General features: G+C 48.9%; 1 protein-coding gene across 1 annotated transcript in view; it reads right to left on the reverse strand.

The window, feature by feature from the left end:
• MAML3 (mastermind like transcriptional coactivator 3) overlaps window positions 1-13,525 on the reverse strand; it is a 73,206-nt gene continuing 59,681 nt past the window's right edge. Inside the window, 4 exon segments of the mRNA XM_031553011.1 lie at window positions 1-2,273; window positions 2,275-3,095; window positions 6,446-6,533; window positions 8,529-8,771. Coding sequence (XP_031408871.1) covers window positions 2,103-2,273; window positions 2,275-3,095; window positions 6,446-6,533; window positions 8,529-8,771 — 1,323 coding nt within the window. The 3' untranslated portion in view covers window positions 1-2,102.

Genomic DNA, 13,525 nt, shown 5'->3' on the forward strand with positions numbered 1-13,525 from the left:
TGAATAAAATGGAGCAAGTTGCCATCAGGGATACAGTACAAATTAGTAATCAGACATCATCTGAAGTGCAATACCACTGCAGTAAGGATGAGTTAAGGAATGAAATAAAAATACTCTATTTTAAACAAACAGTATATATATATATTTTTATATGTATATATTTTACAGATAGTAGACCCAGTGATATCTGTAGAATTGTAAAAACATATTTACAAATAACTTTTTTTTTTTAATATTACATATACATCAGCACCATAGTAAGGAGGAAAAAAAACCAACAAAAAACCTCAAATCTATTAAAATCTACGTCTAGTACTTGGTCCCAGTACGGAGTATTTGGAGGAAGCTTTGCAAAGACAACAGCTTGGTGCTGGCCACCGTCCGTGTCCCAGAGCTGCTCTTCCCAGTGGCCCGCCTGTGCCCCCACGCTGCTCCCTTGCCCCTGTCCTCAGGGTGCTGTCACTGTGGGCTGTCCCTTCCCTCAGGCTCGTCCCAACAAGAGTCGTCTGCCCGCGGCGTGGCTGTGGGCTGAGAACTTTGGCTGGTGCTCTCGCTCGCTGCATTGGGGCCTGACCCGGCTCCTGCTGCAGCAGCAGACAGGCAAACCTCTGCCATCTTCGGAATGGGACCTCGTGCTGTGCTTCAGAATGGGGTAAGCATGACCTCCCCTAATGGGCAGCTCAGCCGAGGAGCTGGCAGGTTTTGGAGGGCAGCTTTCTTTGGCTCGGGCCCCAGCTGCATTAGGCAATCAGAATGGCCAGCATCTCTGTGGAAGACGTATCACCCCTTCACTGCAGTGCTCTCGGCACCAGTCCACACAGTGGAGATAGACAGTGGAGACAGTGATACGTCACTGTTACCTAAAAGCATATTTAGGCAGACTCAATGTTTTTAACGCCTAAATCCACTATTTTAGCCATTCATTCATGCTCTTTACTGTAGTCCTTCCTTGACTCCATTTTTCAAATACTGCAGTGAATGTTATTCCAGCAAACAAAGGAGGTTGGACCACCACTTGCTTAAAACAGAAGACCAGGTGGCACTAAATGGCAGGTTGAGAGCCCAGACACGCCAACCTGCTAAGCCTGCATTTTGCAATACAAGAGGAGGAACTCGCTCCTGCTTGCCAGACCCGCCCTGCGCATCTTCTCCTTCCTGTCTTCTCCTCCCCTTCCTGCCCCTTTGTGAAGAAAAGCGCAGTGAGTTTACTTTGTTTTACACTGACAGATGGGAGGGGGATGGATGAAAACATACCGGGGAGGGAGGAGACAGGGACCTCCTTAGGACTTTCGCTGGTGTCCCCTGGTGCCTTGAAGCCCCCTTTAGCATCTCTCTCAGCTCTGTTCTGCAACCTGGGCACACAAAGTGCTCTGACAGGGAAGCACTACTGCAAGTCCCTTGGGGACTAAATAGCTCCTTACACAACCCACTCACTAAAGCCATCTCCAGCAGCGGTCCTGTAATCAAACTGTCCTCACTGCACAACCACATTCATGTTTTGTTACACTCCTACTGGATTTTTATCACTCGGCAGTGAAAATGGTGACCTCTCTGTGACTGTTCAGGTTTGTTACATGTATGCCCCTCGCAGCAGCCCAGAGCCCGGCCATGGTTCGCTGAGGCCTGCCGACAGCAAGGCTGGTTGTGCACGGTCATCTGCGGGCATCTTTGGGCTTCCATCTGCTACCCTGAAAGCCGCGGCCTTTGCAGTTACATGAGGCGGGACACATCGTGGCTACCCCATACTGCTGTGCAAGGAAATCTCATTTCAGCAGAGAAAGACCACCTTTTCCCTTTCAGAGGCATCAGCCGGCTTTTCCAGTTTCCCCATCCTGCCCCGCACCCATGCAGCAGGTGCTGCCACGCAGTAGAGACTGCCTGTGGAAGTCTCATGATACCGATGTTCTCAGCATCACCCGAACCTTCCCAAGTTGGCTACAGATCAGCTCGATTTGCACGATTAAAAACAAAAAAAAACAAACAAAAGAATCCAAACCAATTCAAACAAAAACCCCCAACAATCCGAGGATGGGGAGCACATCCAACCCTCTCTTTGATTTCTTCGAATGTAACAACCCAAACTCCAGACTATACAAGCCCATTCACTGGGGGTTTCCGAACAACTCATCGAGTTCTTGTATCCACTCATCCCCCGGTCCGCTCTTAACGATGGAGTCCACGAGGTCTGCGCCCTCTGTTAAACTGGAGAACGAGCCCCCAGCTCCTTCGTTACTGTAGCTGTAAGATATGTCCTGAGTGGGATTCCTCTCACTAGGCCTGGCCTTGGCTGCTCGGAGCAAAGCTACCACCTGGCATCTGCTGCGCGGAAGGCTGGCTAAAACCAGACATGGTGGGGACCCCCTGGCTTATTGCAGGCATCACCATCGGCCTGGCCTGGCTGGTTCCCTGCTGTCCGGGCAGCGGCTGCAGCAGCTGTCTCCCCATTGCCGGGTTCAGGGCTCTCACTGTTCCGCTTGTGTCCACAACTGTCTGGTTAAGTCCCTGTGGGAAATGCTGCTTGGGCAGCCGAGGCTGCCCAGACTGCATCGGGTACGTTGTGCCATTATTGAAAGGCCCAATTTCACCGCTAGTCCTTCCGGGTATACCTTGCAAGCCTCGCTGCTGCCAGTTCTGCGTTCCCTGAGGGACAGTCCCCATCAGGTTCTGAAGCCGTGGTGCTTGTGGCCTGGGTAAGACCTGGCCCACCGCTCCTTTCATCTGTTGTTGATGCTGGGCAAGAGCAGAGTTTACCAGCATGTTCTGACCAAAACTGCTGACCATTCCCACCACTTGTCCAGAGGCAGTCTGCCTCGTTCCCTGGCTTGCGTTATGCGCCATGTTCATGCTGCTTTGGTTTGGGTGCTGCAACATTTGGCTCATCCCTGTGCTCATACTGTACATTCCCGGCTGGCTGGAGGAGGCGTTGCTGTAAGGAGCCATGCCCAGGTCTGACTGGCCCACCGTGGTGGGCAGCGTGCTCGGGTTCTGGGAGGGACCCATTGCCATCATGCTCGCGTTCTGGGCCATCATTCGGGACGTCCTCATGCTCTGGAGCGCTGCTTGGTTTCTTGCAGCTGCTATATCCTGGGGAGAACCTGTGCCAGAAAGGGAGCAAGGTGAGAAAAAACACGATCCTGTAAATCTTACACAAATCAACACGTCTGTGCTTACGAGAGAATCTGCAGGAGCCTCCTGCAAGACAGTGGGATTTCAGTTTGCTGTGCTTTTTCAGTGAATAAATTACTGTTTCACATGAGGGCTAGCAGAGAACTAGGTTACCTGTCCTTGGGAGACGTACTTGCAGCCTAACATTAGCCGCATCTCAGAGGTGATGCGTTCCGCGCACTGCTGTGACTGCAGCCTTGGCACTGCCCTGCCAAATCCCCACTTCTCAGAGCTGAGAGGTAGCACAGCTGAGTGCTACCCCAACCAGGAATCACTGATCGAGTTACGTATTTCATTTGTGAAGTGGGACACCGCTCCGCAGAGCGCTGTCGATACAGGCCAGCAGCTTAATTTCCCATCAGGCCTGAAGCAAGGCTGGCAAGGTGAAAAGGCCAACGGTTTACTCTCTAAGTAATTTTCAATTATGAAAGCTTGGGGATTTGTACCCAAAGGGATTTGTGGCTTTGGATTTTTGAAGAATTGTGGCAATGTGATTCCTTCCACGTGTGACGTGCCATTACAGCCATGGTTACTTCCCTGCTAATGAGCTGCTCATGCTGCACAGCCACTGGGGCCGCAGGGCTAACACAGGCCTGTCTTTCCGTTACTTTGCTGTGGCCAACAAGTAGTTATTTCTGCACTGACCTAGGAGGAAAAGTCTTCTTTCAAAAATAAAAGCATTTTTTTGTTTGCGTGCAATTTTCCACAGGCCTGGGGATGATGCACGCCCCGCTCTGTGCAATAGTTAGTCCCTCAGACTTCTGAAAGGTGCACAGCACTGTGATCAGAACTTAACCTTCTTCAGATACACCTGGTTCAGCTTCTAGTTCAAATGAGAATGCTTCCTCTGGCTTTCAGTCAAAACCGAAAGCTGAACTTGAGTTATCTGTCTGAAGCTCCCTTTTAAATATCTCCATTGTCTTTCAAAAGTAAGCCTTGAAAATGGAAATGTCAGACTCAGAAGACCAATCAATTTTTTAATAGCTCAGGAGGCACAAATGAATGGATTTTCTTTACCATTGTTACTGATTAAGTCTATGGAAAGAAGAAAAATTGTTTTTTTGTGGACATTTAAAGCAAGGAAAGTGTATTAGTGAATCAATATGATAAGCACATTTTAGTCCACCTTAGGCCGGTGATGGGAAACCAGAAAATCCTAACCTTGTTAAATTCCACACCGTGGCACAGAACTGGACCGTGCTCATGTCCCTTTGAGGGGTGGGGGAGCTATTGATTTTTGGGAAACCAATACGCTCCTGTATTTACTATCTTTATTTAAAAACAATTACCGGAGCTCTGATTGTGCCACGGGTTCGTTGTGGTTTTGAGTCAATACCGTACCAAACTAAATAGAATCCTCAGCAGGCAGAGCTCCGAGAGCAAGATGCTCACAATTACTGCAGCTCAAATATCACTAAATGCGAGAAAAAAAGTTGCTGTAAGAGTCATAAATTGTACAACAAAATCAGGATGCTCTTAAATCAGCCCCTACCTGATGTCTCTCGGCGGCAGACAGCGTACCTAAATGTCTGTGGAGACCAGAGAATGGTAGGCCCTGCTATTTGTGCTGGCCAGATTCCCATGAGAAATGGCCATGAATAACTGAAGTGTCACTCCTAGAGCGACACACATGATGCAGCGGATGGCTACATCTCATTTTCCCTGCAGCCGGACAAGCTCCAGGAGGATGCTTTTAGCTGAGCTCGCCAACATATGCATAAACAAAGCATCCTGTAGCATGAAGTGAGACCATCTGGATCTTACTTGCAGAGGGCAAATGTACCAGCAGCTTTTACTTCATCTATGCCACCAATTAAACCGGTTTTTTAATGACTGGCACTAGGGTCCCCTTGAGGTTTTTTTTTTTTAAATGTAGGTCATCTCCTTCCTCCACGGTTGCAAGATACCTCTTCTTACAGCCATTCCAGCCATTGCTGATGAGGTCAGGCAATGCTAAAAACCTGTAGTGCACCTCTCGCCATCTATGAACTGCAAACAGCAGCTGCAAACTTCCAAAGGAGTCAGCAGAACTGAGCGGCTCACTCCCTGCCTCTGGGAGCTGCTGTGCCTGGCCGGAGAGGCAGGGCTTCAGGCAAGAAGCAGTTAAAGTGGAGATGCAGCAGATTTGAAGATTTTGGGCCACCTTCTGGTCTCCATCCCACATAACCCACTGCACTAGATTACAGTATTGTGACTAAACAGAAAAAAAATAGTGCAATATTTATATTTAAATTGGCTCATTTATGAAAATGAATTCCTCGCTCTGTCACATTAGCCTAAACTCTCTTTTGCATTTCTTTTAAATTATACATATGAAGGCAAGGTTTCAAAAAAGCATTGACACAGAAAAGATTTTACATATGCTTCTCAAATAATGCGTGACAGTGCACACATACATTTTGATTTTGCAAACAAGCTATCGGGAAAGAATTCACTTCGTATAGAATTAATGCTGCCAAAATCAAGAATTGGAAGGCAATTAGAAGAGCCACACTGCTGTCTGTCAGCAGAAGCTTTGGCTGTCTGCTCGCTTCCTGAGTACCAGAACCGCAGTGTGCTCTCCTGCCTCGTTTCTGTTGCAGTTATGTGACACTATCATGGATATGCAGCACAAGGACATGCTGGTTCTATGTATATTCAGAATCCGTGGCTAGTGAAGGCATTCAGCTGATGAACTGCACTAAAAAAAGCTCTGAAGTAACCTTTTTCCTAAACCAAAACGAGTACCCTCACATTCCCCAATTATTTGTGAGCACACCGAAATAATTCTTGTTTTGTGAGCTCATTGCAGAAATCTCCATTTTCATCTCAGATATTTCACTATATTTCTCACACTTGTCTCCTATCAGAACTATTGTTGGTCCTTCTCCAGATGAAGATGACCTCTTTGAAATTCCCTGCTCATCAAATTAAACAAAGTAGGACATGAAGAAGAGTAAAACCAGGATACAGCGAGGGATGCTGGCTGAAAAAAAAAAAAGAACGATGAGAGTGAAGGCAAACATGATGAATCCACTGAACCCAGGAATCAAGCAGGCAAAACACATGTCAGATACAAAATACAGCTTTTGCTGAGTGGAACAGAACGGAAATTAGAAACATGACCAAACATTCCAAGCTGGACATTCCCCTTTAGTGAAGTCTTTGGTACGTGCAAGTATACAACAGCCCACTTTCCTATTCTGTCACATTGCTTAGCTCCTCGCGTTCACAGAGTTTCATACGCCTACTCCAGAGGCGAATTTTGTCTCCACAACAGGAAAAAGAATGTGACTTTTACCTTGGAACTGATTGACCTGTTGCACTGGATATGGGCTCCGCTGTTGCTGCAGATGCTGCCGAGGCAAATGTGACTGCTGCTGCAATTGCTGAAAATGAATGAGGGAAAGAAAGCAGAAGTGAAAAAGATGATTAATTAATTAGTGAGCTGGAAAGAGGCTGGTGACAAAAGTGCTGCAGCAGAACCGCAGTGTTCCTTATCTAGCAAGCTGTTCCAGAGAGACAAGTGGAGACATTTGAAGAATCCTCCTGAGAGTACTTGGGCTACTCAACACACAGACTCCTTCTGGTTCAAAAAGGAATAAGCACTGAGGCTAACATCATCTCTCCTTACTTACAAGCACTTCATCTTGACCTCTAAACAGCAAACTGAACTGTCCTCGGGCTGAATGGGAAGGGAGGGATCTGAGATACCTCTTCTCACCCAGCTCTGACTGCTGCTGTATCCACACACCCTTTCCTTCCCCCAGCCCTGAGAAGACCTATATATATATACACACATATATATACAGGAATATATATATTATAATATATATGTATATAAATATATATATTTAATAATCTATATAATTAATATATATATTCCTATATGTATAGTCCTTGTGCAAGACTGCAGCCCACCTCTGCACATCCAAAACGGTCAGCTGCAAGGGACAATGCCTCCTAATCTGAGCACTGTGTCCCAAGACCATTGCCTAGCCAGACCAGAAACAGCTACTGAGGCACATTCCCTCTTCCTCATGCTATCTGGGGAGCTGGCCATTGCAAAATGCCCCTGTCCCTTAGTCCAGTCCGTGCTGGTCCTCTGCACTTTTTTTTTCTATGAATAGTCAGGCATCTAAAACAGAATCACGTGTTGATTATAAAAACAGAGAGCATGTCTATCAGAGCTTTCAAGGCCCTGGATATACTTGACTGAGCAGTTACTACAACGACGCAGATGCTTTGTCCCAAACCAGGACTGAGGAACAAAGGAAAGAGAATGGCAAAGACAGAAAGGAAGCAAATACTAATCCTAATGTTTATAAATACACATTACATATGATAAAAAAGATTAAGGGAACTTCATTAGGCACAAAGCACTCAAAAGCTAGGAGCTTACGGGCTGTGCCTTTTAGTCTTGCCTTCAGCATCCAAGTCAGTGACTGGCTCTTGGGTTTACACAAGTGAATTGGCCTGGTCCATGCAGAGGGAATACTACTGTATCACTGCTCTGTACTTGTTCCCTCTGAAACCATTCATGGATCTTCACAGGATCACAGAATCATAGAATGGTTTGGGTTGGAAGGGCCCTTTAAGATGATCTAATACTAATCCCTTTGCTATAGGCAGGGATACCTCCTTCTAGACCAGACCTTGCTTATAGCCTCTTCAGCCTGGCCTTGAACACCTCCAGGGAGGAAGCACCCACAGTCTCATTGGGCATCCTGTTCCAATGTCTCACCACTCTAAAAGAAAGACTTTCTTCCTAGTGTCTAGTCTAAATCTACCCTCTTCCATCAGTAACCATCAGTACTTCTACGGTTACACAGCATGCACAAGTTCTAACTGAAAGTGGCACCCAGGTCTTAAACTGTATTTCCCCTAACAAGAGAGACATTGCTGAGCTTAGACTGACCTATCAGAACATTTTCTAGGTAAAGTAGGGGACTGCAAGTTTAACCGAGGTGCGAGCTTGCAGTTACTGAACAGTGTGACTTTCTGCTGGCTTTTCTGCTGTGTTTCCTTTAAACTGCATCTGAATTAAACACTCATAAGACAAGACCATCTAGACCAGGTAACGTAATGTCTGTACTGCGCAAGTGTAGAGCTCTGGGAATTGGTGTCATGCTCGAATGTCACAGCTTCACACTGCCACTGCTAGGGTTGTGCTCACTGCTCCCCCACTTCAGCCTGCAGTTCCCAACCTCTCCCTGAGGCTAGCATGACTGCTTGCACTGTTTGTGTGATAAAACAGAGTAAAGAACTGATCTGGGAGATCAGAGAGAAAACTGCTGAAGGTGAAAGGAAGGGCTGCGCTGCACTGTCTGCAGTACTCGCCATCTCACAACAGCTGCAGAACCTGAGACAAACAGACACCGTACCTGCTCTGCTAGGATCTGCTGCTGTTGCTGCCTCTGCTCTCTTAGGAACTGCTGCTTCTGCTGCTCTATCACGTGCAGCTGGGCTCTCTGCTCGATCAGCATCTGCTTCATGATGGCCGCTTGCGGCTGGTTGCCCAGGAAGGGCCCCCCTGAGCTCGTGCCTGTGACCACGCTGCTGGCTCCTGGTGGGACAGAGGGCTGCATAGGTGCTGTGCTCCGGGACAGTCCCACCTGGTGCTGCTCCTGTGTGGAGAGAAGGAGAAGGGCTCGTTACTGAGGGTGCTCTGCGTGTAGGGAAGCTATGGCTCATTAACACTGAGCGCCGAGCCTGTGGGCAAGGGCTGGAGCTTGGAGAAAGTGGGAAAACTGGGCAAATGCTGGTGGCTCGTGGCCTCAATGTCTGCTTCAGGAACATGGGCAGGTTTCTCACACCAGAACCTGAAGCTCCAGGCCCCCTCTGATAAGGCAGGAGCACCTCACGACTCACTGGCAGTAAGAAAAGAAAACGGGGTGTGAGGTTTATTTGCAGTCAAGATAAGCAACCTCTGAGCAATGGACTCAGGAGCCAGGGTTTGAGGCACACAGAGAACACCGTGAACCAGCAGCCCTCATTTCCACTGTTTTGCACCAGAACCTCAGGATTTAACCACATCACACGTTTATCCGAGATTCCATCCCACAAGGACGAGGAGCTTGTAGATGGAAGGACGCGGAACACGTGATGCCACAGAAACCTATTCCTAAGATCACCCTGCTCTCCCCCGTCTCTGCGTGCAGGATCTTCCCGCAGACCCCATCTCCCCCGCACCTCCCCGCGGTGCTGCTGGGAGCGGCGAGTTGCCAGCAGGGGCCGCTGCCCGCCCGCTGCCACGGCTCGGCTCGGCACGGCTGAGCACCGAGTGCTGAGGCCAGGCCAGGAGCGCTGCAACGGCCCGCGCTCCGGTACCCAGGAGCTACGAGCTGCCAGCAGCAGAGGTGGAGGGTTCCTCTTACCCATGTAATGCCGTAGTGTGGGCCGAGCGCACTGGCAGGGAAAAGCAAACTAATCTTCAGCCAGGAAACAAGAAGAAATACAATTTGTCCACATCTCCACTTTACACAGTGTCCCTGAAGGGCTCTCTGCTGAAAGGCTGCTTCCCAGTGTCGAGCTTCTGCCTCTGTTGAACTCATGCCCTGGTCTGAAAGTTTCCCCCGCTACTCCCTGCTCCCTTCTCACACAGCACCTCACCGCCTGGTCCAGCATCTCCTAGCTCAGGGGCACGAGGTGAGGGCTCCATCCTGCCCCCCTGCCCTCCCCTTGCCCCAGTGAAGTCATCAAGCTGAAGATTGCGTAACTGATGCACAGAGCTATCTTGTGTTACACTGGGAGACGGGCCAACCGCTTCCATTTATAGACAACAGCAATGCCACGCTGCCAAAGAACCTTTGCTGCAGCTACAACATGGGAAAGGCGGAAAGGAAAACCAGGAGCCAGAAGGCTCTCTGTGCAGTGACATCAGCAGGAGCTGCCCCAAGCCCTTGGGGCCACAGCCCGCTTCAACACAATCTCACAGCAGAGCTGCCATCCCAGCTCTCACACACACGGGGAGCAGCGCCTCACAGCAGTGCTGTGCAGAGGGGCTCAGTGCCATATTGCGTTATGCTGCTCCTTGGCTTTAGGGCTGCAGAAGGCAGAGAGCTCTGCAAGACACCCCAGCAGCTGACAGCCCACACAGCAGCTGGAGGAAATGAGAAGATTAGCACCAAGGTGTTACTTCCAGGGCTGTGTGTTCGGCCATTTCTAGGCACAGGAGTTCGCCTATTCATAGTGAAAACTTCCTGCTTCCAGCTTTAATAACAGATTTAAAGCCAGGCTTTTTTCATCAAGCCAGAACACCGCTCGCCCCCCCCTTTCCATCTTTTTTGGCCAAAGCTCTTCTCAAACAACGACGAAAGGCCCCGCTGACATCACCAGGAGCAGCGCAGGCTGTGTATCCAGAAGCAGGAGCAGGGCAGCAGGGCCCCGCCAGCTCTTCCACTCGAGCACCTCTGCAGTGGGTGCTGCTCCACTAAGTGTGTCCACTTCCCAAATCATCCATCCTGACCCTGCTCTTTGCTCTCCTATCTCCGGCAACCGGCACTGCTTCTTTGCTATCCTCCAAACACACCCACCAGACCCAGGGAAGCGGTGCCTGTTGGCCCCTTCCTGCAGTGTGACTCACAGCGTGACTCAGGCTGCCGTGACTCCAGATGGATTTTTGGGGATGCACGGCAGCGAGAGGACAGCCCCGCTCCTTCCCCCGGGCCTGTGCTCACGTGTGTGCCTGTGTGTAGGGGTGCCCTGCACGGCAATACGTATGTACTCAGGAGGGTGGAATTCTGTGGTGCCTTGTCAGTGCCTGAGAGGCAGCTGCCCGCTGCTGGCAACTGGTCCTTGGTTAAGCACAAATCCCGTGTTCTTCCAACGTATTTCTGGGGATCTGCTGGAGCGATGGATCTTTCCCAGGAGTTTGGGGGGATGCGTGTGTACGTACGGTTATGCACATCAGTGGAATTGAAAGCAGCGTCAAAGTGAAACAGTCAATGGAACCTGAGCTCGCTGTGCATTGCAGTATGTGAACTAATGCAATCCTTAGTGTGCAAGCGGCAAAAGAGCAAACAGAAGCCAGGAGGTGGCTTATCCTGCGTACTGCATTAGAGGAACGACACCAGAAAGACGTGTGCAATCAGATGTCTACATTTTTGAGTCAGAGCAGAAAAAGAAGAAACAAAAATGATTTGAGGCAGAAAGTGTCTGCCAGTGAAGGACTTCAAGAGCTCAATCATTCAGCTTACCACAAAGAAAACAGAGATGCTTTGACCACGGTGTATAAAAATACCTTCACGAAAGAACGAATCTTTTAAAGAGCCCTTTTATCCAGTGAAGGCGGCAAAACCAGATACAAGGGCTGGAAGCCAAAGACGGATTCAAATCAGAAAGAAGAATCAAATTTTTAGGCCATGATTTCATTACCCAGCAGAAATGGCAGGTCTCTGCTGTTTGATGCCTCCTAAGACAAAAGCCTTTCTGGGTAAACACAACTTTGTAGTGCAACCTACAGGTCTGTGATGGACAAGGCACTGCTGACCTCACCTCCATGCACTCTGAGCTGCTGCTTGCTGGCAGCAAAAACGTTACTAGATTTCTGTACACCCCATCACAAGAAAACTTATTGCATACCCAGTGTTTTTGGAGTAACCTACAAGCACATTCCTGTATTCCCCCAGAAATATTTCTATTAAATTCCTGTACTGCTGTCACTTACTGTGTCTGGCAGGGATCTTAATCCCTGTCTAAATCTGGCTGCCCAAGCGCAGCCACCTTCAACAGATAGGTGCCATCTGACTGACTGAGGGAGTTACAAATCCATTCACTTCTGACTTTGCCTCACATGAGCCAGCATGCAGGACGAAGGGACGGGCTGAACTGTTTTGCGACTGCACCCCCCAGCAGACTTCACAAGGCAGACCAACTCACCCTCATCCTCTGTCATCCATCCCAGGGAGGGGCTACAAACCTCTCCTCTCCCTGGGCCCCCGGTTGCCATGGCCTTTCAAATAGTATCTGAGCGAACAAGATCACTCTGACGTTTGATGCCAGACCTCTGCATGCAGCCCATTTGTTTTCCTTTCACCTCCCTTCCCCTGCATCTCTCCTCCCCCTGTTTTCGATACGGTTTGCTCTCGCCGCAGAACAAACAGTATCCGCCAGACTATCACTTTGGTGTACGTGTTAGCTCATCAGAGGGACTAATTTCTTTATTTCTAGCAACAAAGTACACAACAAAGGATCTGAAAATGAGCAAGTGATTTCCTAACACCATTTAGGAGCTAAAGACTTGTGCAGGCCCTCACCGGCACCTACACGGCGACCACAGCCTGCAATCCTGTTTGGGAGTAGTGTCAGTGTGTCCCTGCTGCCCCACATGGGCATAGAGCTCCCTCAGGAGCCAGTGCTCGTGGCTGTGGTTGGGAGCAATGCAGCGAGGGCTGGGCTGACCCCAAGGCCAGAGCCTGTTGGAAATGGCAGCGCTAAAGGTTTTAGCTTTAATCAATGCCCGCTTCGAGTCCATCTGGAGCAGAAGGGAGGAGAGCTAATGTGAAACACAAGGATAATTATGGCTAGAGAGCCCTTGAGAAGGGGGGAGAGAAGAAAAATGGAAGATGAAAGCAGGCAAACGGTTTAAACAAACAGTCACACAGGGCCAATGAAAAGGGGAAACAGAGGGAAAATGACACAATAAAAATAAATGCTTTAAGAGAAAGAAGAGCTTCTAGCACATACAGGGAAAAATACAGACACTGAGAAAACATACATATAAGGAAAAGATGCTCTAAAGAAGTTTTCAAGCAGCAAATGCTAAACCGCAACCCGGCTGTCCCTTCTGCTCTGATGTCCCAAGCCCACATCACACCATCACCTCGCACCCCACAGAGCTCGCTGGGTACAGAGGCATTTCACAGCCCAGCTCCAGCTCATGCCTGGCAGGAGCTGCCTGGTGGCTCTTCTAGATGCTTGTAGAGTTCGGTTGTTTTTGTTTTCCTCTTGGAGAAATTTTGCTCATTCTCCCCTCAGCTGTTTTGTTTGAGGATAAACAAAGGTATTTTTCACGCTTAAGGACATTTTTCAGATCCTTTCCTCTGTGCTGTGATAAATGAGATCTCTTTCATTTTTAGAAAAAACAAACTTGGCACTTGTGTTGATCCTCAGCAAGAAGCATGTAATTTGCCAAGCCCGAAAGAATCCTGGCTGAGAAATAAACACACCGGGCCATATGCTCTCCTTCCCCTACACAGAAGGCAACTTACCTCAAAAATTGGTAAGAGGCTGCACTTGCCCCATGTTGTTCTTCTGCCAAGACAAAAAGAAATCCTCAGAAAACTTCAGCACAAAGGTTTGGGGCTCTCACAAAATAGCTGTGCCTGGGGGGGACCTCTCCTGCACCTTCCCCATCCTGTTGGTGACTCTTTGGCTTTTG

Source organism: Meleagris gallopavo, chromosome 4 (assembly GCF_000146605.3).
Source record: "Meleagris gallopavo isolate NT-WF06-2002-E0010 breed Aviagen turkey brand Nicholas breeding stock chromosome 4, Turkey_5.1, whole genome shotgun sequence".
NCBI classification, from domain to species: Eukaryota; Metazoa; Chordata; class Aves; order Galliformes; family Phasianidae; genus Meleagris; species Meleagris gallopavo.